This window comes from Struthio camelus, chromosome Z, assembly GCF_040807025.1.
Source record: "Struthio camelus isolate bStrCam1 chromosome Z, bStrCam1.hap1, whole genome shotgun sequence".
In the NCBI taxonomy this organism is placed as follows: Eukaryota; Metazoa; Chordata; class Aves; order Struthioniformes; family Struthionidae; genus Struthio; species Struthio camelus.
In genome coordinates, this window is record NC_090982.1 from 77,548,741 (window position 1) to 77,573,736 (window position 24,996).

General features: G+C 42.7%; 1 protein-coding gene across 2 annotated transcripts in view; it reads right to left on the reverse strand.

Annotated features, from left to right (window-relative positions):
- LOC104150896 (phospholipid-transporting ATPase ID) overlaps window positions 1-24,996 on the reverse strand; it is an 88,979-nt gene that overhangs the window by 34,030 nt on the left and 29,953 nt on the right. For both annotated transcript variants that reach the window (XM_068926923.1, XM_068926924.1), the window contains exons 3-11: window positions 23,399-23,457; window positions 12,480-12,593; window positions 10,108-10,206; window positions 8,985-9,046; window positions 7,323-7,395; window positions 7,061-7,131; window positions 5,366-5,448; window positions 1,772-1,930; window positions 741-829 (exon numbers count right to left, since the gene is read on the reverse strand). In XM_068926923.1, coding sequence (XP_068783024.1) covers window positions 741-829; window positions 1,772-1,930; window positions 5,366-5,448; window positions 7,061-7,131; window positions 7,323-7,395; window positions 8,985-9,046; window positions 10,108-10,206; window positions 12,480-12,593; window positions 23,399-23,457 — 809 coding nt within the window. The remainder of the gene's footprint in view (window positions 1-740; window positions 830-1,771; window positions 1,931-5,365; window positions 5,449-7,060; window positions 7,132-7,322; window positions 7,396-8,984; window positions 9,047-10,107; window positions 10,207-12,479; window positions 12,594-23,398; window positions 23,458-24,996) is intronic.

Sequence of the window (24,996 nt, forward strand, 5' to 3'; positions counted from 1 at the left end):
GAATGTCTTTGAAGACTGGCAGTAGCAACCAAAACAGTCCCTTGCCTGAGTGGCTTTTAGCTCAAGTGGTAAAGTCTTGGGAGGGTTTCTGTAGAAAATTCACTATCTCCAGGTGGAAATGTTTGCTCTTTGTTAAAACTGCTGACAAGCTTAAACCTCAAGTCAGATTTGTCTCCTAATTTGTGGAGAGTACCTGCTACACAAGATTAGTGTTCTCAAATTTGCCAGCTGCTGAAAACACCAGTTTCTGGGTGTTAATGAGACCGTAGCTAACATTTTACCCTAATGTGTTAAGTCAAAAGTTAGCATTACGTACATCAACAGACTTGAGATAACCAAGTCCTGTGCAGATACCACCAAAGATGCCAAGCAATCAGCAAGGAGAGGGAGAACTGCTAATGTTAATTTAAATAGAAAATGACAAAATTATCAGAAGAAGAAATTTGCAGGCTTCAAAGGGATTCTCACAAAAAAATGTGAAGAGAGAGAGAAAGAGAGAGAAAGCACAGCAATTGAAAAGCTCAGAAGAAAGGTCTGTAACACTGTCAATGTAATGGCCTTGCTTTGCAAGATAGGCAGGCCAAGGCATTGCAGAAGTCTGTATGCTAATAAATTTTTACAGAACTCGTCTTTTTATCATTAGTCACTTCTGATAGCCCCTCATTTGTGAGGACAAGAGGTGGAGCATTCAGAAATGATGAACACATCTGAAGAAATGAAGACAAATTAATCAGACTTACCACTAACACAAGGACATTCATGAGCCGATCGATGCTTGTCCGTTTAAAAGTTGTTTTTCCACTGTTCTGCATCAGTTTGGTATCTGGCCCTGGAGATCAAATACACTCATGATTTCTAGTAACAATGCTTAACAGTTCAAAAGTTGATTCGGTTTGATGCCTCACCATGCTTTATAACACAAATACCCATCAGAGCCTTCTTGAAAGCAGGTGCAAGTAGTTGATAGTGTTGGTGGGAAACCCAGGCAGAAAAAGGTTAAATAACTTGCTTTAGATCATATGGAGAGATTCATATATAAAACCATTCATTCTGGATTTGGATCCTGCTCTCTTCTGTCAAAAATCAATCCTCCCTTTCGGGTTTAATTACTTCTCATAGAATACCTGCTAATGCTCTGTTATTGGTGGCATATTACACATTGTCTCAAATGTCTATAGCACTGTAGAAACAGAAGTTCTACACTTGTAAAAAGCACAGATCTAATAGCCTACAGTAACATCAGTAAAGATCCTGATATTCCAATAGGGATTGCAATCATATAGAACTGATAGAAACTCTTAACAGTGGGAAGTTTTGTATATGCTTGGAGATACAGAAAGTCTCCTATTGGCCAATGCATCCTTAAACAGACTTAATTCTTAAATTCTCCCTTATTGATCGCTCCGTTAAGATTTCTGTCATGTTATTTGCTGCATGAGTTTATGGAATAAGAGACTGCCTTTGCTTACCAAAGTACTCCATCAAGATGGAATTGGATGTTGTAATGTAGCATTTGCAATTCAGATTTCTCTTATAGACCACTATAAAAAAATTCCAAATTTAAATCCCCTGTAGTATGCAAAATTTCTAGCCTAGAGTTCAGTCAAGGGATCACATGTATAGTCTTTCTCTTGCTCTTGTACCTGGCAGAAACAAATTTTCTGAAGAGGAAAATATTTGGTTGCTTGGTACTTACTGTGTTTTATGTGCTCACATGTTAATGCTGCTGTGCTCTGCAATTCACAATGTACATGTTGAGTTTTTGACCTACCAGCATAAATAACGAGACCAAAGCACCACTCTGTGTTCCTAATAGTACAGCCCCTCAGCAGCATCTTTTCATTGTCCAGGGCATACTTTTCTCCTCGAAGAGTAAGAGTTCCTGTGAACTTATCTAGTTTGTTATTTGGTGCCTCACATTTGACTTCACCTGTTAAAAAAAAAAACAAGATAGAAGATGGTGGAAATCTTTCTAGCCTAGAAATATGTCAGTCAATACATACTGCATTCTCAGCTGTTCCCCAGATGTTGCTGCAGTCCACCTCCTGGCTCTGTCATGCCCATCCTTTATCCTGTATTTCCTTATGTTTTGGGATATTGCTCTTACCCCATTTTCATGTCATAATCCCATGGGCCACAATGAATCTGGATTTATCCTGGTCTCTGAATATAGCAATTTTGTACTGGTATAGCCCAACACAAAGTCTCCATTCCTTATATGTGGGTGAGAAGAAATGTTGAACCAGCAACATACTTTTAATCCTTCTACAGCAAGTTCATAGTGGTAGGATGTCACTGGATAATTTTAGATAGCAGTTGCTGACCTCACATAATTCTTATTCCATTTTCTTTAAAAACTGCACAAGCCCAAATGAGAAAATCAATGCCTGAAGGTTGCAAGAGAGTAATTAAGTGAGGTGTCTTTGCTCACTACTTTCTAATTTCAACTCTTTCATACCCTAAGTCCCACTGGCACCTGAAAAAAGAAGCTGGTACTTTTGACTGTGCAGCTGACACTGTATGTGATTGGAGAGACTGTTTCTTTTTCCATATTACATATTTACTTCTTATAACAAAATGTGTTCGCACAATACTGCCAACACAGATATTTCAATATAAAAATTATTATTTAAGTCAACACTTACAGCAATATTTAAAGATTGAAAGAGCCCAAGGGATGTATTGGAAAGAACTGGAAAATGCAGTTTATTGAAAGTGATTCCAATAGCTCATTCTATTCTGTTTATCAACAGACATAAGATATTTTGATCACAGACTGCAAATATCTGCATAAGGACTAGCATTTGCCTGGAATACAATTCTTCCAGTTGTTCTCAGACAAAACACATCAAGCTCAAAAGATTGGAAGCAAAACCTAGAGAAATCCAGAAAAAAGTTCATTAGGTTTTGTGATACTATCTATCTCCATCGCCGCAAATTTTAAATTCAAGAACAGATGTTCTTTTTGTAGAAAAGTAGCCACACTCTAGTGCAGACAAATTATAAGACTTGACAGATGAAGCAATTGGGAAATTCTAAGACACATGTGACATCAGAGCCCACACTAATAACTATGATAATCTTTTATTTTATCGTCTAGTTAATCTAAAAACAATCATACCTGCACTCCATAATCTCCAAAAGTCTAGGGTAACCAGGCCTATCTCACTACAACCCTTGCAACACCTGAAAAGCACATAGAAAACAGAGGTTTTGCCATGTAACCTGAAGAAGAACACGGTGAAGCTTTGGTAAACCAAAACTGGGGCATGCCTCGGCAGCTGAAGATCCCTCACCAGGAATATTGTGCCTCTCCTCATGCTAACTGCGGGACGCTGCTTGTGTGAGTACTTTGTATGCTAACATTCAGCGCTGCTTTCCAGTTAAGTGAGTGGATCCACATTACTGGTATGCTGATAGTGAAATCAGAAGAAATTCATCCAAGTCAGGCTGGTCAACCAAAAAGCAAGACGCTCTAGAGATTCACCCAATATAGTTGCAGTAACTCTGGTAACTCTGCAGCTGAAGATACCTCAGCAAGACACTACGCTTCCTGTCTCCTTCTACCATTAACAGCAAGAAGATATCTGAATGTGTTTCACCCAGATCAGTTCAATACTGCCAAGGCTACATGCAACCAGCAGTAGCTAACTGAAAAGTATCGTTTCCTTTCTCATCTCCCAGCTCCCCAAATCAAAGAAAAAAAGCTCATCTTTTGGCATGCATCTCCCTTATCTGAACCATCACAATGTCAACAAACATAACGGACATTAAGCATTCCATTCAGTGCCTCTATTAGCTTTTCAACCCTTTCCTCTCTTCCTGTCCTAAGAAGTAATTAGATAAAGAGTTACATAAATATTTAAATACTTCTACAGAGGTTAGCTAGGGAAATACAGAGTTAGGTCTGATTCTAGGCACTCTTCCCAGTATTCTTCCAAATATAAATCATCCTGGGAAATATTTTATTCATTTTAAGTACTGCAAAGAAGCCACTTTTATTTACAAAATAACTAAAATAGAGAACCAAAGAGTAAATAAATATTAGATAAGAAAAGTTTTAATTTTCCAGAAGATTTTGAAACATTTTATAATCATGCAGTTTCAAAATTGCAGTATCCTCAGATAGCATTACACAGAAGATTTTTGAAAAATGATTTAGACAGAAGGTTTTGCTTCCAAAACTGATACACGCTGCAGCCTCTTCAGGAAAATAATTTAGACAAGCAACTGGGATTATTAACATAAAGTTTCTTATGGCACCTGTAAGAACATACTTATCAAGACCTAAAGCACTCAGAACCCCAGCCCTCACTTCAAAGAAACCCTGATGTACTGAGTTGTCACTCAGCTGAGAGGAAACACATTACTTCATAAAAACCTCAATGTAGAAATCAAAAGAAAAGCCCATGCATTTGGACAGTACTACCAGAGACTGTCCAAGCTATGCCAAATCTCTGCTGCATCCCCACCATTTGTACAGGAATTGTCTAGTTATTTCAAAGATATTTCTTTGAAAAATATCTCCTGAGAATCTGCTGTCCTCAAGAAGTTCCAGGGACAGCAACACTCAACTCCACCCCTTCCCATACAGACTCACACTGCAGTCCTGCCCTCATATCTAAGCCAGCAGAGCACTGCAAAACATAGCTAACATTGACTGGTCTGTTATCCTATCCTCTCTCCAGAGAAACAACTGTGCGAGCATGGATTATTCTGTTTTCAACACGTCTGGCTGCTTTCTGTATATGTGCTGCTATATGTTTATGATATAGAAAACAGTGCTAAGAAAGGACACCTTGTCTGTTAACCACATCTGCACTGTATGTCTATAAATATTTTAAAATATCGTCTTTGTTGTGGTGTTGAGAGAGCAGAGAAATACTGGCAGCGCAAAGCTTCACGCTGGGAAGTCAGTCCTGTGTCATGTGTGCACAGACCAGAGTTAGTCCTCAGATCAGCACTGGGGCTAGGAAGTGCAGGCTACATCAGTGTAAAAGTGGTCTGGTACAAATACTGCTGAGAAACCAGTTCCTACCGTGCAATTAAAAGAACTGTCAACATGTACAGACAGATGCTAAAGAAAAAGGTGCAGCCACAAGGAGACTTGCACTCAATGCCCTTTAACCCAACAGCCACACCTGGCACTGGAGAGACCTACAAGCAAAGGGGAATCTTTTCCTCTATATATGCTGTTGCTATCCATTGTACAGACTGCAATGTACCAGTTCTGTTTTGCTGCTACTGTATCCAGAGGAGTCCTATGCAGGAAACAGGACAGCCTGGAAGGCAGGCTCCCAGTCTCTCTCTGGACTTTGGTGTTTGGAAAAATGCTTTGGGAATTTAATTTTCCACATAGACTCACCATCAAATTCTGTCAGTTTCTGAAGATCTTCTCCAAGTTCTGCAGTGACTGTCAGTGCCTGCTTCACCTTGAGGTTTGTTTCACTGTAATAAATTACATGAGACATAAAAGAATGAGCCTAGCTCTCCCTGAAAGATCACTTCTGTTCCTGAGGATGGTCTCGTCCTCCTTAGACATCTGATGGATCACGCTGTTATGGGCCTTTTTTACCTGGCCATAACAATATCATTATCTCTTCCTATTCCAAAGAGAGGTGGTCTAGAGGAATGCTGGACGTGTTAGCAAAGAGGGTGAGCTGGCTCTGTCTTCTCACCGTCACTGCAAAGCGTGACACCAGGCATCACAGCTCCCTGAGCAGCTCACCGTCCATCCTGCCGCTCATACCACACTCAGCCCTGAGGTATCAGAACATAAAGGAGAGCTCTGGATCTTCTGCTATGATACTCTGGCCCTCAAGAGTACTGAAGTCCTGGGACTAGCCAGCTAGCTGGGGAAGTGAGTTGAAAATGGGGTCCTGCAATGTCAAAGAAGCACTTCACTTGGTCAGAGCCTCCTAGTTTTCCCTAGCACTTGCATGAACCAGAACTACAGGCTCATTTTCAGCAAAAAATGGAAGGAGAAAGTCCAGAGGGCTGTGTGTAGCGGCTGTCTAGAGAGACTGGGTCTCTCTAGTCTTGCTTGGTCCTTCAAGCAAGGCCAAAGTCCACAGCTGAGGATGGCTTCAGACAACCAGAAAAGGTAAGCAAATTCGGTCATAAAAATGAGGTCAGCTCCAGTTTATTCCAATTAACACAAATTAGTTGTAGCCCTCTGTCTTGTGGCCAGTTGCCAGTTGTGCACCAGAGTGAGCAAAGTTTGGATGCCTTTGTGGTGTGCATGGATGTAGCAGTCCAAAGAAGATTACTGGAGCTATTCATTGCGATTATTTCACCTAAATAATTTGGCTAAGAAAGAAGACTAAGGCAGATATAAAAGCCAGAAAGCTTCTGCCAGTGACTTTAGATATTGCAGGAACAAATTTAAACTAACTCTGAGTGTCAGAAGAACTGTTACTAAAAATCAGAGGGTACCAAGCCCCTCCCCATATGACATTTGACATGCGAGAGTGAAGAGTATCCACCAGAGACATCATTTTTCAAGACACTTACCTGAAGATTATTCTAAGTATTAGGAAACTATTGCTACAGAAGCCATTGCAGGTAACAAGGTGCATTTTGACTTAACCTTGGACCCACATCAGACAACTGCTTGACTTAGTAAATGATGGATCTGATTGCAATCTTCCCATGCAGTGTGTTGGAGCTAAACAATTATGCTTCCATCTAGTGATAAACCCCCTTAGCAGGAAAGCTGAAATGACTTTCAACTCTATGGAGAACAATAAGATGAGAGTAGGGGGCAAGCAAATGTTCAATAGGCAAAGAATGCATTTAGATGGTTCTCAGTATGGAAGAAGTGCAGATAGGACGAGGGAGGAAACAGCAGGCAAACAGGATTGACCTTTGCTGGCCATGTACAATCCTGGTCATTGATCTAGCAGGATATATGATAACAGCTCTTGTGATTCAGCTCTGAACTTGGCAGTGCTGGAAACGCCGAGATAGATAGCCTTCGTGGCATCAAGGGTCACCACACAAAATTTGGCCTTGCACTGGCAGCAGTGATTGTGCCTGAGGACCAGGCTCACTTACTTACCCATCCAGTTCAGCAGTCTCGATATATGTCAGGCTATGCGGCTCACTGCTTGACAATAACAGTAGATCAGCCTGAACACAAACAAACAGATGTGGCATGAGCTCACACAGCCAGAGACCAATGGCACCACTATGCCACTTGTGGTTTCCGAACACTGCAGCTCTCTGAGGCAGTTAGCGTCACTACTGTCTAATTTGCTTGTGAGTGAGAAGAGTAATTACAAAGACCAAATGTGCTCATCATGGAGAGAAACTGTACTCACCGTCACAAAGTTGTTGTTTTCTAGTTTTATTATATCCCCTACTTGGACGTTCATCCATTTTTCATCCTTCAACCTGCAAGAAAACTCCTTTTAAGTAAGCACATAACGCAAATACTCTTAGGAACCTAGGAGACTCAGCTCTGCTCCTAAAGCCAGGTTGTAAGCGTTATCAGGAACTGGACTGTAGATTAAATGGAGCAGGGCCAGCCAGTCTGTGGCCTGGTCCATGCTAAACTCTGAGAGACTATCATGATACAAAAAGGTAGCAACAGTGTTCACGTGGCGACACATGCAAGGTTGAAACCAGGTCCCACAATAGCAACACAGTCCATGTGCAATGTCCTGTCTGGACTGATTACTCCCTTCCTTCCCCTAAAGAGTCACACTGGCTTATAAAGAACTCTCTTCTTCATTGTAACAGATATCCCAAATGCCTGGGAAAATTGCCAGTTATGTTAGTTATGTTAGTTCTAAGCAGGATTGAGGGCCAGAACAGCAATTCTGACCCTGTGTGGGACTGGCTGTTAAAAGGGCAGGAATCCAGGTGCTACAGCTGGTTAAGGCAGTGCCTGCAATGGCCTTTACAGCGCTAATCAAGACGTCCAGCTAAATGGCAAATGCCAACCTAACCAAGTCGTGTTGTCTGTATCTGAAAAAAACTTAAAGATGAAAATGTCAAGAATTATTTCAAAATAGGACTGGGATTCAGGCTTGAGCTCATCTCAGCCCTTTCTTATTCGATGTCAGCCAGAGCTGGGCAGGACCTCTGGTTTCTAGGTGTTTTGAAACAGGCAGAATCTTAGCAAATTTGCATTTCAATGCAATTGTTTAGTAGACACAGTAACTAATACACAGTAAACTAAGAAATTAGTTTACTTAGCTGAAAATATTAAAAGCATGTGCCTATTCTTCAGCTTCCAGTTCTATTTTTAACTGTCTGAGCATCTGTTGGGGTTTACACAATATACTGCTATCTATAGTACAGAAAAACTATCAGAGCCACCAGGGACTTCACAGCTGTCAACAGCTGTGTCGTATGGACAACTGGACTCCATGGAGCTGCAAGTACATAGCTCATCTGTCTGCCACAAAGCCGAAGGGTCTGTTGTTTTTTTCTGAAGGAAAAAAAAGGGCGAGCAGTACAATGCCTAAGATGTACAGCTGAAATGTTTTGAATACCTCTAGGACAGAAGCATTTCATATATAAGTAGACACACTCAAAGTATTACAACATGTATGGAGAAGTTACTCACGTGTTTTAATCTAAAATTGCTTGTTGATTATGTCTAGTTCTGCTTGGCTCAGAAATAAATACAATAAACACAAATGGCCCTGCTTGGTGTCTCTAGGGTAACGAGAAAAATAATATGATACTCTCAAGGCATCACCTATTTAAAAAGATACATATCATGGAAAATAAATAGTTTACTTTTTATCTATGCAGGGGCACAGCCATAATGTCTTACACTGATTGTGGTACTGTGTTTTGGAATCACTAATCAGATACAGTAGCACGGAATTGCACTGAGCACTGTGAACAAACAGCGTGAAAGAAGATCCCATTTTAAATTGTTTAGTGCTCTTTGGGAATCAGACACACAAAATAGCAACAAAATGTGATAAATATTCAGTTGAAATTACAGCAGAAGAAACAAGACTTACATGCCATTGATCAGCACCTGAACTGGGCGGTTGTTGACGTGTTTGTCACTTCTGTGTCGATTCTGAAAAGTTGACCAACATGTTAAAAGACATTTCCAGGAAACCAAGCGTACAAGATGTGTAGGCAGTGCATGAACATTTTAGGTTTTCACCCAGCTGGCATAAATGGGCAATGACACTATAGCCATGCATGCAAGCATAGATTAGAGTCATAGCTGAGTCACAGTTGAGACCATGTTTAGCTAGTAGGAGATGGCATAACCAGACTGCAAAGAGGAATAGGTGACATGGGGCTTGCTCTTGGAGGGAGGAAGGAGGAGGGTAGGGCCTTATATGTCACTTAACATAATCCCGACTCCATTGGGGCTGGTCCTGCCCATCACAGTTTTGTGAACTAAGTACCCAGAGAAATTCGTTCCTCTGCTCTGATATGGAAAGTGGCCCCAAATGTTCTGGTATTTTTTCCTGGGAGAGCACCTCACCATCTCTGACTGCTCACACTCCACAATTATGTCGCTGTCTGCCTATATACAAAGTTATACTGAGTCCCCATAGACCAAGCTCGGGCATCAAACTTATTTTAAAAAAGAGATAAAATCAGGTGCTAAACTCAGCCTCACATCTCTCAGTGAAGTCAATGGAACTTTTACCCTCAGCTTTGATGGGAGCAAATTTTAGCCAAGGCTGGGAAAGTTTGAAAAATTACACACAGGTTGTATAGTTACTTCCTACCAAACGCGCTTTCCTAGCAGGAGGCTCCTCCCCTCCAGACACAGACATAGGACCTAGATGGAAGAGGATGAGTTTTCCAAAGTGGAAGCCCAAGAATAGACTCTTGTGCACGTATTCAGGTGTGTCTATCACATTTTCAGACGTGCTAACCAGTTCCAGAGAAAGTCAATGGAGCTCCTGGGCTGCATTTTGGAATTTCAGCAATTTGGAAATTCTGGCTCCTTTTTAGGTAATGAAATATAAAATTGGGAATCTAATCTCAGACCCCATCTTGGCCACAGACCAATTCTCCAACTGTGTGCCACTGGCTGTGTTAATTTTCAGTAGTTTGCTTTAGTCATAGTCCTGAAGAATCATGGGCTAACTCCAAAGTGCAGGACAGCAATCTTACGAAATCATCAATGGCATCCTTGGCGCCTGATATAGCCAGCACCAGCAGTAGGGGCACCACCGTTGTAAACCAGGACAATGAGGAAATCTGAGGAATCAGCTGCAGAAAAAAAGAGATCTGGGTTGAGAAGTTTCTTGTCAGTTCAGTAAAAAGAAGGAAATAAAACACTGCATTTTGTGGAAGCAATAGACCATATTTTTTCTATGATATCTGAATACAGAGTAAAGATAGAAACGCTGCACTTGCATGTCACCCCACAAAGTGGAAGAACCAGGGAAACCATGCCTTTGTTTACAAGCCAAGCTCTAATTTAGGATATAAAAATGGAGCTCTCAGGAAACGCAATGGATTGCTCTCCCTTGTTGTTTGTACCACTAGAATTACAAAGTCCCCAGTGGATTTTCGCTGGAGGCCCTGACATGGGCAAGCCTGGAGAGAGGAACACAGAGCTATATGAGCAAAGCCTGCTGTGCAGAACCTTCAAACGCTTCTATTTTTGTTTCGGTAACTCTTGGTATTTTGCTGAGGTAAACTTCATGTCAACAAACAACAGAGAGCTGTTGCCAGGGCTGACTTTGCCCTTACTAGACCAGCAGAACCATTTTTGTTTCCATTTTTGCTAGCGTGAGGACCCGAGAATTGAAAGCAACCGCTGGTCAAAGGCCTTTTGCTGTCACTGATATAAAGATGCCTTACCCCAGTGTAGTTCCCCCCTTCCTCTAGAAGACCAGCGCTAATGATGGAAGCAATGTGACTCTAGCATCATCATATCCATCAGAATGGTTTCGGATAGCATCAGCTCCATGAGAATGATTGAAGTGACGTATTTGCCACTAAAGCATTTTTAAGGATGGAGAGCTGCTCTTTGAGATCACTCCTGCTGCTGCACCGTCACGACCAAGATCTTACAAGCACCACCAAATTCAGTCAGGAGGAATGATTTGTAGAGCCATGCCACTGTGGAGACTGCATAGCCACGTAATGTAACTGCTATCTTTTCCCCTAACTGGGAAAATACATGACCTACTGGGCTGTGCCAGTGGAGTGGGGAGGCAGAGTCCCCACAGCTGGCCCATCAAATCCATGCCTGATGTAGGCAGAGATACTTTCAGTGCTACAGGGATGGAGCGAGTGGGCAGACAAGGGAAAAACTTAAATGGGTGAATATGATAAAAAGACTAATAGCTACCCGTTCTAGCCTACCTCGATAAACAAAGTAGAAAAGCGATACAGTTTTATATACAACCGCTTCTAAATGGCTCAGCAAAAGGTACTGAGGAATTTAAGGCAAATAGCTTGAAATACTCTAAATTTGACAAACAGCTAGAGTGCAGCACAACGCAGGAACAGTGCTGTCAGCTTAGCTAAAAATGCATTTTTTAGTATAAATTAGTTCCCTGAAAAATATACACGTGGGCTGAAATTTCCTAAATTTTGTTTCTGCAAATAAGCAAAAAAGATTGTGCATAGTTTGCTTTAGCCTTAACAAAATTTTGCCTACACATTTTCAAGCTAAGAGGGAAAAAGATGGTTTGGAAAAGGCAGTTTTGCAAACTTGTTTGCAGTGAAATGATCAAATTTAAAATATCATACTTACCATATAATAAAAATTAGACCAGGTTTTTTGATAACATGTATTCCAATAAGACTCAAAAATGACAAAGTGCACAGCTTTAATCCATATTGTAGCAAAGTGCAAAAGGGCAAAAAATCCTGCTATCAATTTCTCTGATATGCTCATCTTTCAGAAGGAGTAGTATTATTATCAGCACTGGGCAAAGCGCAATTCAGTGCTATTACGAGCCACAGGGTTCAATAGCATTGCCACTGTTTGACATGCTCCATATTAGAGACCTTCCTCACTCTACCGAGCAGAGAGCAGCAATATTCAATTCTCTGTGCAAACTAGCTGCAACTGTCAGCCTTCCTGATGTTAACTCCTTCCTTTCCAAGGAAAATTTGTTCTTCTTCATGCTATTTCCTATGAGGCAGGCAGTGGAATATAAAGAATTTGCCTTTAAACGTTTGAATAAGAGATGACTTCCTTTTATACTACCGAAGGAATACACAAAGCCAAGGACAGCCAGGAGCACTTAGATGTAGACACAAAAAGGTAGTAGGACAGGGCATGAAAAATGTACACAACTTGTTGAAAATTTTAATTAAATTTTTTTCTTCGCTTAGTTCAAACCATCATATTCAAAGGTAAGGGAGGAAACTGCTTTTTCCTGCCCTACGTTCTACCTACTTTAAGGTTTTGCTAAGATGCTAATCCCGGCACATAGCTTGCACTTCATTACAATTATCAATACATAGCCAGGCTCTGATAACAGACAACACAATCTGTTAGAAACAGCACAGTGAATTCATACCTGCAAAATCAGCAAGAAAAGAAAGTAAGCATTGGCTATTCGCTGAAACTGTTCAAACAGGTTGAGAGGCAGGAAAGTGAAGAAGTTGTATTTCGATGTTTTAATTGAATTGCTCTGTAGGGAAAGAAAGGCAAAAAAAAGGATTGGTAAAACAGGAAACAAAAATTACAGCACAACCCATTTCAACTGTGTTTTTACTTGCTTATATTTAGCAATAGCATTGTTTCCAGCAGCAGCTCAAAAAACATTTCCTTTCCCCAATACAGTCATGCTGAGTTTGGGTAAACAGACAGAATTCCTCATGGAATTCGTGAAAACATGATGCTCAGTTTCTGCCAGTGCAATTCCAGATAGGCACAGGTACAGTCACTCACACACAGAGACATAGTTTCCCTTTATTACTCTTTCCACTTAGGAGCTACACAAAGAGAACTAAAAACTGTAGCCAGTCAGTTATAGTCATAGCTAACTCAGATGTTAGCTTTTTGTTGTTAGCATCAACAAAGCAGGGTTAGAAAATGCATGCTATGTCAGTTGTTCGTAACTTCTCCTGAGACTTCTAAGCGCCATTCAGCCAGGCAACCACATAGGAGCTATAGGTCTGCCTAGAAGCTGAATCTGATCTTAAAGCTTTTAGCTGATTCAGCAGCTTCTCACTCAGCGACTTGAAGAGGCTGCTGTTTTCTCTTCCATAAAGATCACTTGAATGCGGTGTTGTGCAAAGACCCACTAATACAAGAATTCAACACTTACTTCTGTAAGCAAGCTGTGACTTTGTTCCCTATTCCTACTTTCCTTTTTGAATTGCAGACAGCCCCTCCAGCCACAAGCATTAGCCACTCCCTCAGTTCTGTCTTCTTCAAACCAGAGAAGAAAGACCAAAGATAGATATTACAGGTCTGAGCATTTTCTACCCCAAAACTCATGGCATTCTGATCCAGTTCTACCCACCTGAGGGACAGGCTCAATCCACCCTACTGAGCCCACCAGCTAGTTTTAGCTCAGATCTGTCTCTGCTTTGTAGTGCTCTTTGAAGCTGCCCTAGGCTACACGCAGCGGCTGGAGCAGCCCACATCTCTCTGTTTGCCTCAGCAGCATGGTAGCCAAAGCAGCAGCAGTTACTGTTTCCATATTGTCTCTCCAGAGTGGACCATACCAAAGAACTCACTGTGTTGAGGGCAGTGGTAACAATGTGGGACCCTGGACTGAATGTCTAGCGACATCTCAGAGATTTACTGTTATCAAATCTGACACTCCGTTGGAATATCAATAGGCCTGGGTCTGGAAGACTGTTAAAATGTGAAGTCTTGAGGGCATAACAAAGTACAAAGGGATACACTGAGCAAAGATGGAGGCATAGCATGAGCACAGAGTCCTTACTCCAAGGATAGAAGGAGTTATGCACAGCTGGACAGGCAAATGTGACCCACAGGTTTCTTCCTTGGCTTGAGGACACATTGTGATACAGACCTTTCCCAGTGCTCCAGTGGAATGGCAGCTACTTTCCTCCCTTCAGTATTCGGGTGTACTAGATTTTCTTTTTATATGAAGTTTATCAAGCACTCATCCATGTTTAGTCATGGAAGCGTGTATGCAAGCTGTTGCCAGCACATCTAAATTTACCCCAGAGAAGCTCTCCAGAAAAGGTGCATTTAGCCCTCTCATGGGAATCTAAGGCGTGACAGCCCAGGGAGGCAGGTACTGTGCAGTGCACCTTTGTTCAGTAATAGATTTGCTGGTTCTACATAAGAGCAAGTGGTGACTATAGCATTGTAATAAACTTTAGACACTGGTAAGCTGGGATGGATCTGAACTCCTCTGAACACATGAGCTGCTGAACATGAACTACAGACCACTTCCAATCCATGCATTGGTCCAGGATCTCTACTCATAAGCTGACTCACAATCAGCCTGTTTCTGTCATTAAATAAATTATTTAAGCAAGTCAACCAATTACTCAACATCGCCACCATAAGGTGTGCATGGAGGAAGCTATTCCATTTCAGGCAGTTACTGGATTCCTGGCTGTATCCAGACACAAAGTACAAAACAGTCTTCAGCATTAATTTGATGTGTTATCCGTTTGTACAAGCCAGTCAGTAAGCCTCTGAGAGAGCAGAGATGGAAACTCCGTGGAAGTGCTAACCAAATTGACCAGCTGACCGCACTCTAGCAAGAAGAGATGTTTATCAGTGATCATCATTTAAACAATCATCTTGCCTGTCTTTTGACATCATGTAGCCATCTCTGGATGTGGTTAACTCTGCCTGTGATCTAAATGTTAACAAATGCCACCACACACCTTTAAATTTGGTTTATTTCAAAGTTCCTAATATGCGCTGCATACAGGCTCCACAGACACTACTAAAACACAAGCAATGAAATAGCTGCATGCTCAGTAAACCTAAAATGTAGGGAATTAAAAAACTTGCCTGACAAGTCAGTGTCCAGTGGACACACAGTCTGGCAGATTTTTTAATAAAACCCAGATCTAAAGAGGCTCATTCCCTGCTATTCTGAAGCAAAATGTCACTGCCACTTTAAAAGGAGAAGACAGTAGCTACAGGAAGAAGTATGTACAGGGGACCTGACCTTCATGTGTCACCAGATTTTGAAGACAGTCATATACAATGTGAGAAAAACTATTCTGTAAACACTCACATAAAGTTTGAAGGACTTTGTCTGCAAAATCTCAGAGGTGGAAAGGAAAAGAATGGGAGTGTTTTATTTCAATTCCTGCCTTCTATTTCTGACCATTAATTACATCAGGAAAACCGCTGAATGAACCAGACACATTCATTTTGTTTCCTATTGTCATGTTAAAAACCCCAAACATAACAGCTTCCAAATGCTAACTTAACAACAGGCCGTCCAGCATTTTCTGCATAGTAGTTCAAGATCATGATATTGTTTGTCACACTCTGTCTTTCGGGATACTGGGACACTACAGAGAACAGAATGAGGATAGGTAGCATCACAAGCGATTGCCTGACTGTCTCAGAAGCTATAATTAAAACCAAGCACCCAAAGAAAAAAAATTACCCATCATCACCATGCAAATTTGTAATTCAACAAGTAAACTTGTCCATAGCCCTTAGCTATGAGAATGTAAATATTAAATGATTAAAAACAAGCTAAGGAAAACTTCAGCCTTTCCACTTCAAGGCTCTGAATTCTCATTTCAAGGATACATCTGAAGCTCTATGTAAGAGATCATTTCTATTTTCATGCAACATGCCAGAGTTGTGTGCTCTGACAGCCTAGGCTCTCAGTTGACTAGAGGGAAACCTCAGCCGGCTTCTGCTCTTATCTTATCCCATTTTGTGATGCCTAGTACCATCATGTCCTTTATTAACAGTTGTACGAGAACCTTATTCTGGGATGGGAGGGGTACTACAGAAACCTGCAGCACTGCAGTGTGTTAAGCAGTCCACAGGCCACCATCATTTTATAAGCAATGCCTCTAGTGCAACATCCTTCTTACCTCCCCCATGCTCTGTTTTCAGTGATGGATCTCCATCACTTACATGGGCATCTGCCCATGTAAGAAAAGTGAGGGAGAGGAAAAATTTTGGAAGAAGCAATTAAGTATTATACAGGCTTACAGCAGCTTCTTATTTTCCTACAGAATTATAAAAACTAAACATCCAAGAAAAGCAGCCTTATGAGTCAAGACAAAGATGGGAATCAGGAGCTTTACATTTATTCCCAGTTCTGCCCTCGACTTCCTGTGCGACCTTGGACAGTCCCTCTGTGTGTGCCTGTTTCCTTAAGCAGTAGGAAAGACAGTGGTTACCCACCTTCGGTTTCAAGATCTACAAATGCAAAGTTTGATATGAGAACAGCATTGTCTGTGGGTGATGGATTTTTCTAATCTGCTCTTTTCAGGGGCTAGATTCACACCTCCTGGAAGTGTGACTCCACTGAAATGCTGTCCCTAAGAATAGTGCCTATAGCACCACAGTTAAACAAGTCCAGATCTGACTGATGAGCTGTTACTTTGGGGGTGTTTTCAGAATCCTGCCTGTGACGTCAGACCACAGGCAAACACTCAGCAGATGGCTCCTACCTTTGTTCCTTGAACAAACAATCTCCTCACCATAAAAGACACTGGATATATGAGACACTGCTGCATTTGTGGTCAGGTTACAGGGGCTAAAGGGCGATACTCAGAAAGGGCAGGGCATGGTAGGTAGGAGAGCAGCTGCCCATCTGAATTTACATTCCTAGATCAGCGCTATATTAGTTTCTTGCAACTGGACAAACTGCCTCAAAGCAAACCTTACAGCAAGATTGGCTGTCTTGTGGGGAGGTGTTGCACCATGACACTTACACTGGTGCCAACATAGCACAAGGCACAAACCAGAGAAGCAGCTGAGAAACAGAAACGGCCTTCCCAGGTGCTTTGATAAACCCTTGCAAGGAGACTGCTGGAGCACAATTCAGTGACATTTTGTTTAACTGCAGCAGTGCAATTTGAAAGCATGCAACTGCCATTCACAGAGCAATCATGTTTGACTGCGGCCCGAGATCAAGAGAAGAGTGAGAAAGGCCCATAGGAAGCGAATGGGGGTTCATCTGGTCCCTATAAAGATTTCATCCTTGCTCTCAGAAGTAAAAGGCTAGCCCAATACCAGAAATAGAAAGATTCATATCCAACCCACACTCCTTTTTTTTCTTTTTTTCATTAACAGATTTGGGAATTTGTTGCACATATAACCCTTTGACCCCCTCTGCCTCTTGGCAGCAATAACGTAAAGAATTCCAGAATATAATCATACATTGGGTATTCCAGGAAAATATCTAGGAAAATATATTCACTAGGATTGTTTTCCTACACTCTTCCTTTTGGATGGAGTCATCCCGTTACAAAGCTGTTAATCAGTGTGTCATCCCTGCAGTGAGTATCCTTATCCTACTGATGCAGAGAAATGCATGGAGGTAAAAGGGGGTGGCATCACTTGCGTTATGTCACATCATCACTCGCAGACAGGTCAAGACCAGGATCCGAAAGCCTTGTCTCCTGGTTATCTGCTTTAACTACACTGCCCTCTCCTCCAGCTTAGTCCAGTATCTGAGCAGAAGGGCAGGGCAGAACATTGCTGAATGCAAGGGAAGGCAAACACCAATTCACACTCGCCTGGTCACTAAATTTTCACACAAGCAGGCTCCCAACCAGTGCAGTAGTTTTGTCTGCATGAGGTTTGAGCTAAAATGAAGAGCCAAGGACTCGGTCCCGTGAGAGTCCACGGACTTCACAGCACTTCATGTCTTGGACAAATCAGCCGTTCTGTGCCTTTCAGGGCCCTGAGGGCACTAACAGGCCTTAACCGCCCTAAGCTCACCTGCCTCCCCCCACACCTCTGCCCATGGCCAAGGAGCTCCATTTAAGCCCAGGCCTGGGCCTTCAGTCCTTGCCTGAACTATGTCATTGGTGTGTCTGTTGCAGATCTGTATCCGTCCTTGTTTCCTAGATGGATCTCAGACCTATGCTGTAGGCATCTTGTCTCTAGCCCTGCCTTCAGCCCTGCCTCTAGCCCCATTTCCTGCTGCTCCTGATTGGACTCCCTGCATGGACTGTGGACATGGTTCATCACTGCCCCTTGCCTGAGACTGTCGGGATGGACCCTGCCATCAGCCACCTGCCTTGCCCACCTTGATCATATGCTGCAGGACTGTGCCCCGGTCAGTAAGGGCACTACCTGCGCTGGAGACATCCTCAGCTCCCAGCTTGTCCCTTCTCATGGAGCAGTCCTGCACTTGCTGCTCTCTGGCAGTGCTGCCTCAGCACAGCTGCTCTTTGGATTGCTCCAGGTAACACCACCCTAGATGCGGAAAGAGCACTGCAGGATGCTGCTGCAGTTATTTGCTCAGGAGTTACTCAAACCACTTTTAATGTGATTAGACAATACTCCCTTCAACCTCGGGTGTGAAGAACACTGGGAAACATTTGCAGGTTCAGTACAGGATCAAAGGGCAGCTGTTGCTGCTGTTGATCAAACTGACAAGAGTCCTGGCGGATGACCCACCAGGCATCCTCTTCAATCAGAGTATAGGAAACGGAGTTGAGCCTAAGCCTACTGTGCGAGCTCCTTGCTCTCATTATTTCAAAGAGATGAGATTCCCCTGCTGTTGCTCTAGCCCAGGGCAGTATCAGCCATAGAAAGTTATATGAATCCCTCCTGTTTCACTAGAGAATTTATCAGGTGACCAAGGAAAATAAAAAGAGCCAAGCAGCCCCCTCACTGCTGGCCCTACAGAAAGGATGCTAGTTTGACCCTAAATCCTGATCCAAGATGAAATTTGTCTTTGACTCATGGGCCCTGCACTTCCTCTCCTATTGTCTGAAAGCCAATTTCAAAGTTGTTTTTGCAGCCCTTTGTGACGTCCCAGTGCAGCTGTGCTGAATTCCACCATGAAACTGAAGAAATAAAAAGGGATTTGAATCGGAGACAACATGAAAAACCTTCAGAAGAGATTTCCTTCTCCAGAGGGTCTGTAGACAGAGAGGTGCAGAGGTGGACCGTCATGGCGGATCCACACTGGAGAAGTTGCCACTGCAGCTCCGTTGGGGACAGCGCAGCCACACTGAATTGCCTCACATAAGAATATTAATTAAACTCCTTAAATCTCACTGGACCACATACGGCACTCTGCTCTCCACTTTCTTTCAATCTTTACACAGACAAATCTCTTATTTAAGTTGGGAGAATCTGCCTGTTTGCAGTGTGAATAAACACAGGATTTAGACGTGACCTTTCATTTTTACAGACCAATATTGAGTCCATTCTTGTGCTGAAGTAAGTGCCTTTGCACATGTCACTCACTCACACTTGGTTTCTGACTCATTGCTAACTGCTCTTGGGGGCTGGTGGGCAGCACATACCTTCACACTTGGCCCTTCCAGTTAATTGCACAGTGCTTTGCTTTAAAATCGGATTTATTTTTCTAAGCTACTGCATTCTTGCTGTGCAGGGTAAAGCCAAGGATGTTTGGGGTTGGATCAATCTGAGAGCTCCAGTTTCAGCATACACCAGTGCTTTCACAGTAAGTCCAACTAAATCCTGACCTACCCAAGCACTCCCAGAGGATCGCTCAGAGCTGCTGCCCTTAATCACAGGCACCTCCTGTTTCTTAATCACAGCAAAAATTGTCAGGAGATGTGTAAGAGGCATTGTGTTTCTTCAGATAAGAAACACTCCCTTCATCCCGTTCTCAGTCTGTACTGTCTCCGTTCACACAGATGGTGGAGACCACCCCACCCTTCCAGTCCATCTGTATGATACATTTCATAGCACTCTGTGCATAGGGACAAGCCTTCAGCTCTCTCTCTGAGAACCCCGGCCTCCTCATGAGGCCTCTGTGTTAAGAGGATTTCCACTATGTGCAACTCCTGTCCTGTTCTTTATCCCACCAGTCCAGCTTCCACACAGTGTCTAACCCTTCTGTCCTGCCACTGCTCAGCTTTCAGTGGCTGGAGCAATATCACAGCGACACACTGTAGCTTGACCTTTTGTGTTGTGTTCTCATGAACTCAGGAAGGGAATTTGGAAGGGAAGACTTCTGAAGTCTTCCACAAGACCAAGTGGGATGGATCTGAACATTCCCTTGCACGAACTGGCAGACACCGCTTTTCACAATGCAGCATCATGTTTCTGAAAAGCTGGTTTGCGAATATTCAGGAGTCTTGCTTCATATCAGGAAGGCCAACTTTCTGCAACTGCCAGAATGATGTTACACTCCACACACAATAGCTTTTCTCAGCTCTCCACTTCTTCCTTTTCAAACATCCTGTAGACTTTGCACCATAAAGGAAAGATAATCACAAACTACTCAGGGCAACACACCTACTTCTGACTGTATGTTCCGACTTCCCTATTCTCACTGAGCCTAAACAAGGACAAAGCATTTTTGTACCTTTGATCTATGCCAACATAGAAGAAACTCTCTTTTTAGTGAAAGGCTCAAACCTGTACACCAGCTGTGACATACGGCCTGGCAGCAGTAATAAGGCAATCCACTATACCTCTGTTTGCATTTCCCTTTCTTTTCCTTGTTGGTCTTTCTCAACAACTGCTTCACCCTGAAGAAACATTTACCCTTTGTTACAAGAACCTGTTCTATAGGTTTTACAGCTAACAAGGCCTTAAAGTACTGAGTAAAGCGAACCTTACCCCTGTGGCTTACACTGTCTAAAACACTTTCTAAGCTTTGTTATAGTGCTGTGTTTCTTTCCAGTTTCTGCCTTATGTCCTCTTTATCTGGCTGAAATAACCGTATAGCGCAAACTTCCTGGGACAAGAGGACAATCCTGCCTTGGGACAAGACTCTCATGCACTCAGACTAGGATTGATCTCCCCATTGTGGGACCAAGAGCTGAATGATAGCCGTTCTCCTCCTGGCCCCTATAAAGCAGACTCCAATCACCTGTGCAGCTGTCCATGCAGACAGATTCTCCTGGCCTGAAGAAATGAGTATCACAATGAAGCATAGACAATCTGAACTCTTCTGTTGTCCCCTTATGCACAGGTCAAATTAAATAGATATGGGTGAGAAGATGCCTTGGGCAGGGAGGACTGCAGCTGCAGGACACAGAAATTACTCTGCCCAGAAGATGCCAGCACACTGAGAGCCAACTGACCCTAACAGCAGTTGTGCCTCTGCAGCCAAGGGCAGGGTATGGCGTCTGCATAGCTTCAGTCCCACTGGATCATACCCTAGTGCTTTGCAGTGCAACCTCACAGTGTTTGGACAAATCTGAAAGTGAGGAAGGGGCCCAGATTTCTCCGTTCCAGCAGACTACCAGACTAGTAGAGCTAACTTTCAGGAGTTTCATGGTATGTTGATGGGGAGAGGGAAGGAGGATCTCCCTTTTGGACATTTCCAGATGTATCCAGCAACCTATAGCATGCAATCTGAAGTAATGTTAAGCAAGGTTAGTTCCTTTTCATACACCATGGTAACAGAGATTTAATAAATACGACCTAATTTATCAGGGCTTTTTGGAAAAAAGCAGCCCAGGACATGATGTCCAGGTCTGTACAGTTTGGGCAGTGCTTGCATCATCACTTAAGGACAGTTCTTTAGTATCCCACCACTCTGGCAGCACCTCAAGACTTGGCTTTTTCTAGACAGTTTTCTAGAATTTCCAAAGCTTGATTTACACTGGGCTCCAGAAATCATGAGCCATAACTGACTAACATGAGGGACTGGTTAACAGAAATTCACTGCTGAGTTTTAACAGATTATACTGAGCTGGCTGTTTGGCTGCCTGCACTTTCACACCTAACCAACAGACTTTTGTTCTCAGTGCTCTCCAGAGCTCTCAGTGCCCTCTTCTTGACTTTGGTTATTTGCAAATCCTTGGGCAGGAAGCAGTGACATGCAAAATCTCTTTGGGTGGTTGCTTGCTCTCTCTCTGTGAGATCAGATCTGTGAGATCTCTCTCTCTCTCTCCCCGCAATCATTGTGCCTCTGCCTCCTGCTTCACTGTCCCACTTCTGCACATACTCTGCATTGCAACATCCAGCATCCAATGAAGGAACATAAATCCATGCATACTGGCAATGCCAATTCCCTTATTGTACTGGCAGATTCTGTGCTAATCAAATGCACTTTCTAAGTCTCAAATCACCTGGCCTGATAGGTATTGGAGGTGAACAGCCCTTTACATGTATTACCTACAATGCATTTAATATTCAGTACATGTGCAGCAGCTCCATACCTAGGAAGTCTCTAACCTGTGTAGGATAGTTCATGGATGAAAGGTGACCACCGCAAACCATCCAGTTCACTTTGACAACAGATCAGCTACAATAAGACTTATAGTCAAAGCTGGTAGCAAGTGAGAATTTCTACCTCATGAAAAATTAAAATGTTCTGAAATTTTGGATGTTCCAGTTCTGAAATCTCCTAAAAAACATTTCTGATGGTCCTAAAACAAAATATGATTCAAAGGCGCTCCTGAGTAAAAGTGAAGGATGAGTTTCACCATTGGAATTCAGAGATGCACAGGAAAAAAATTCCCAATATACATTTCAATATCAGTTGGCAGCTGCAAAGGCTTCAAAAGAATGTAACTTCAGGATAGCCTCAGCGAAGAGATTACCTTACAGCCAAGAAGCACAGGCCTACCAGCTGAGCTGGCTCTCCTGCATGCACAGCTTCAGCAAATGGTCCCCAAGTCTCATTCGCCCAAACAGCAGCCTGGCATCAGGGCTTGGCAGACCTGGGTCACAGCCAGGCTATGTAATGATGCTCCTTGGAATCACGAATTTCATGGCACAGTGTGAACCCAAGTAGGCTGTTAAGGAGCTGGAAATAAAAGCTGGCAGGAAGCCATGAAGGCCAGATTCAAAACCTTCCTGCCAGAGAGGATTTCACTGCAAGAGCTGAGGAACTGACACATTTCCTTTCATGTTTTACTTTAAATGGAGCCACATTTTCAACAGAAAATTTCCATCCAGGTTCCGTTTTTGAAAGACCTTGGATCCTGATCCTGCAAACACTCTGACTCACATAATTTTCTGGAAAGTTACTGTGTTACGCTCCTCCAGAATTAGATCTCTTTCAATTGCCCATTTGCAGGGCTGACTGCAAAGATGGATCTCCCTGTGCCTGAGTCAGTAATGAAGCATCTCCCTGATGTGCCCTCTGGCAGAGTTCCCGTTGTCTTGCCACAAGATACAGCAACATGCATAGTCCAGGTCTTTCTGTGAAGCCCAGGGAATTAAATCTTCTTCATAAAGCGTAGACTTAAGCCCTTTGTTTGCAGAGTCATAGCTAGCATGTACTGATGTGAACCAGTTGAAACAACAAAATGAACATGAAGGGAAATATCCTCACAGGGTGAAGACATGAAGCAGATGTGACACATCTGTGATTACAACTGCATTAAACAATATATGCTGATTACTTACAGCATATTCAAACTGTAGATTGAAGTCCCGATTGTTTGCTTGAAGTTGTCTCTCTTGCTCTGTAGAGAAGAAGAAATACGTCAGACTTCTGCAGAGGAAGAGCTGATACATGCTTGAAGATAAGCAGAATCCTCACAGACGCGAATGAAGCAGCAGCAGAAGAAAGAAGATCTGCTAAGAGGTGCTATCATGCAAAATCTGTGCTCTGTGCTAAATGCCCCATGCTGGCAGCACTGACAGGGCAGCACTGTGAACTGGTACCATAGTAATGTGAGCCCGTACTCCAACTCGCCCTCACACACACTTCGCTGCAATGCCAGCACCGCTTTAGCAGGTCGTTTGCTTGTCCTATTAGTCCTCCTGGGTAATTTAACTAGTGGTCCTCGAAATCCCTGCCCTGTTCCGCCTCTTCCCTTGAAGTGTCTCTAATGCCATGAACCGACTGTTAGTGCCCTTCAGCCAATACAAATGCATGTCCTAGCATCATCCCACAGACAGGACATCACCACCACAACAGTCACAAAATCCAAGACCACTGGAAGGGACTTCAGGAGGTCATCAAATATATCCTCTACCTCAAGGCAGGGTCATGCCTGTCAGTCTCAATAAATGTCCTAGAAAGCTCCAGCGAGGGCTAATCTTCTGACTGTCTATTCCAGGACTGCAGTGTCCTTACAGGCGGGGAAACTTTCCCATTCTCTAACATAAAACTCATTATTGAATTTAAACAAATTGTATCTTGACCTAGGATGGTCAAAAGTTCTCTTCTGCTCTCCCTTAGATTGCAGTTCCTTGCACTACTTGCCAAGGACACAAAGCACAAATGAATTTATTACATATTTGAAGGCTGTTATGCCTTACTCTAGTCTTCTCTTGCCTAGGCTAAACAACTCCAGTTTGTTCAGTTGCTTCTTATGGATCAGTCGGTCAGAACCGTCATCACTCTTGGTACTCTCCAGAGGGCTTCCCAGTTAGTTTACCTCATTCTGGAAGCACAGTACCCAAAATGGGTTTTGGTTAGCAGCTGAAGCCTTATCAAAGCTGACCAGAGCACAAAGGATACTCCATCTATCTTGCAGACAATAGGTATTTGACTTGGAATTCACCTATGAATAATTTAAAATAATATCCTTTTGCACCATCAGGACTCAGCTGACAGAATATGATCTGTTATATACTCAGATTCTTTTTGGTAGAGCTAATGCCTCATCAGGATATGCAAATCTTACATTTGCCCTTACTGAACTGCACTCAAATTTTTTCAGACTATTTCTCCAATTAGCCAATTCTAATCCTATTTTTCAGTGTGCTTGCAGTTCCTGCCGGGTGGTGCCAATGGTGGTGCAGATTTAGTAAATGTGTTCTTTATTCTGCAAGCAAAGTTGGAAGAGAAAATATTGAATATCAGATCTAGGATACATCCCTGATGAATCCCATGAGTTTGATAATGAATCATCAATACCTATTGTCAGTGTATTTTTTCCCGAAAAGTGTAGCACTCACTCTGTGGTGATTTTATCTTGAGCATGTCTCTCTATGTCAGCCAAGATACATGACAGCTGTTTATGGCTTCTTCCCTCGCCCTCAGGCCTGCCACT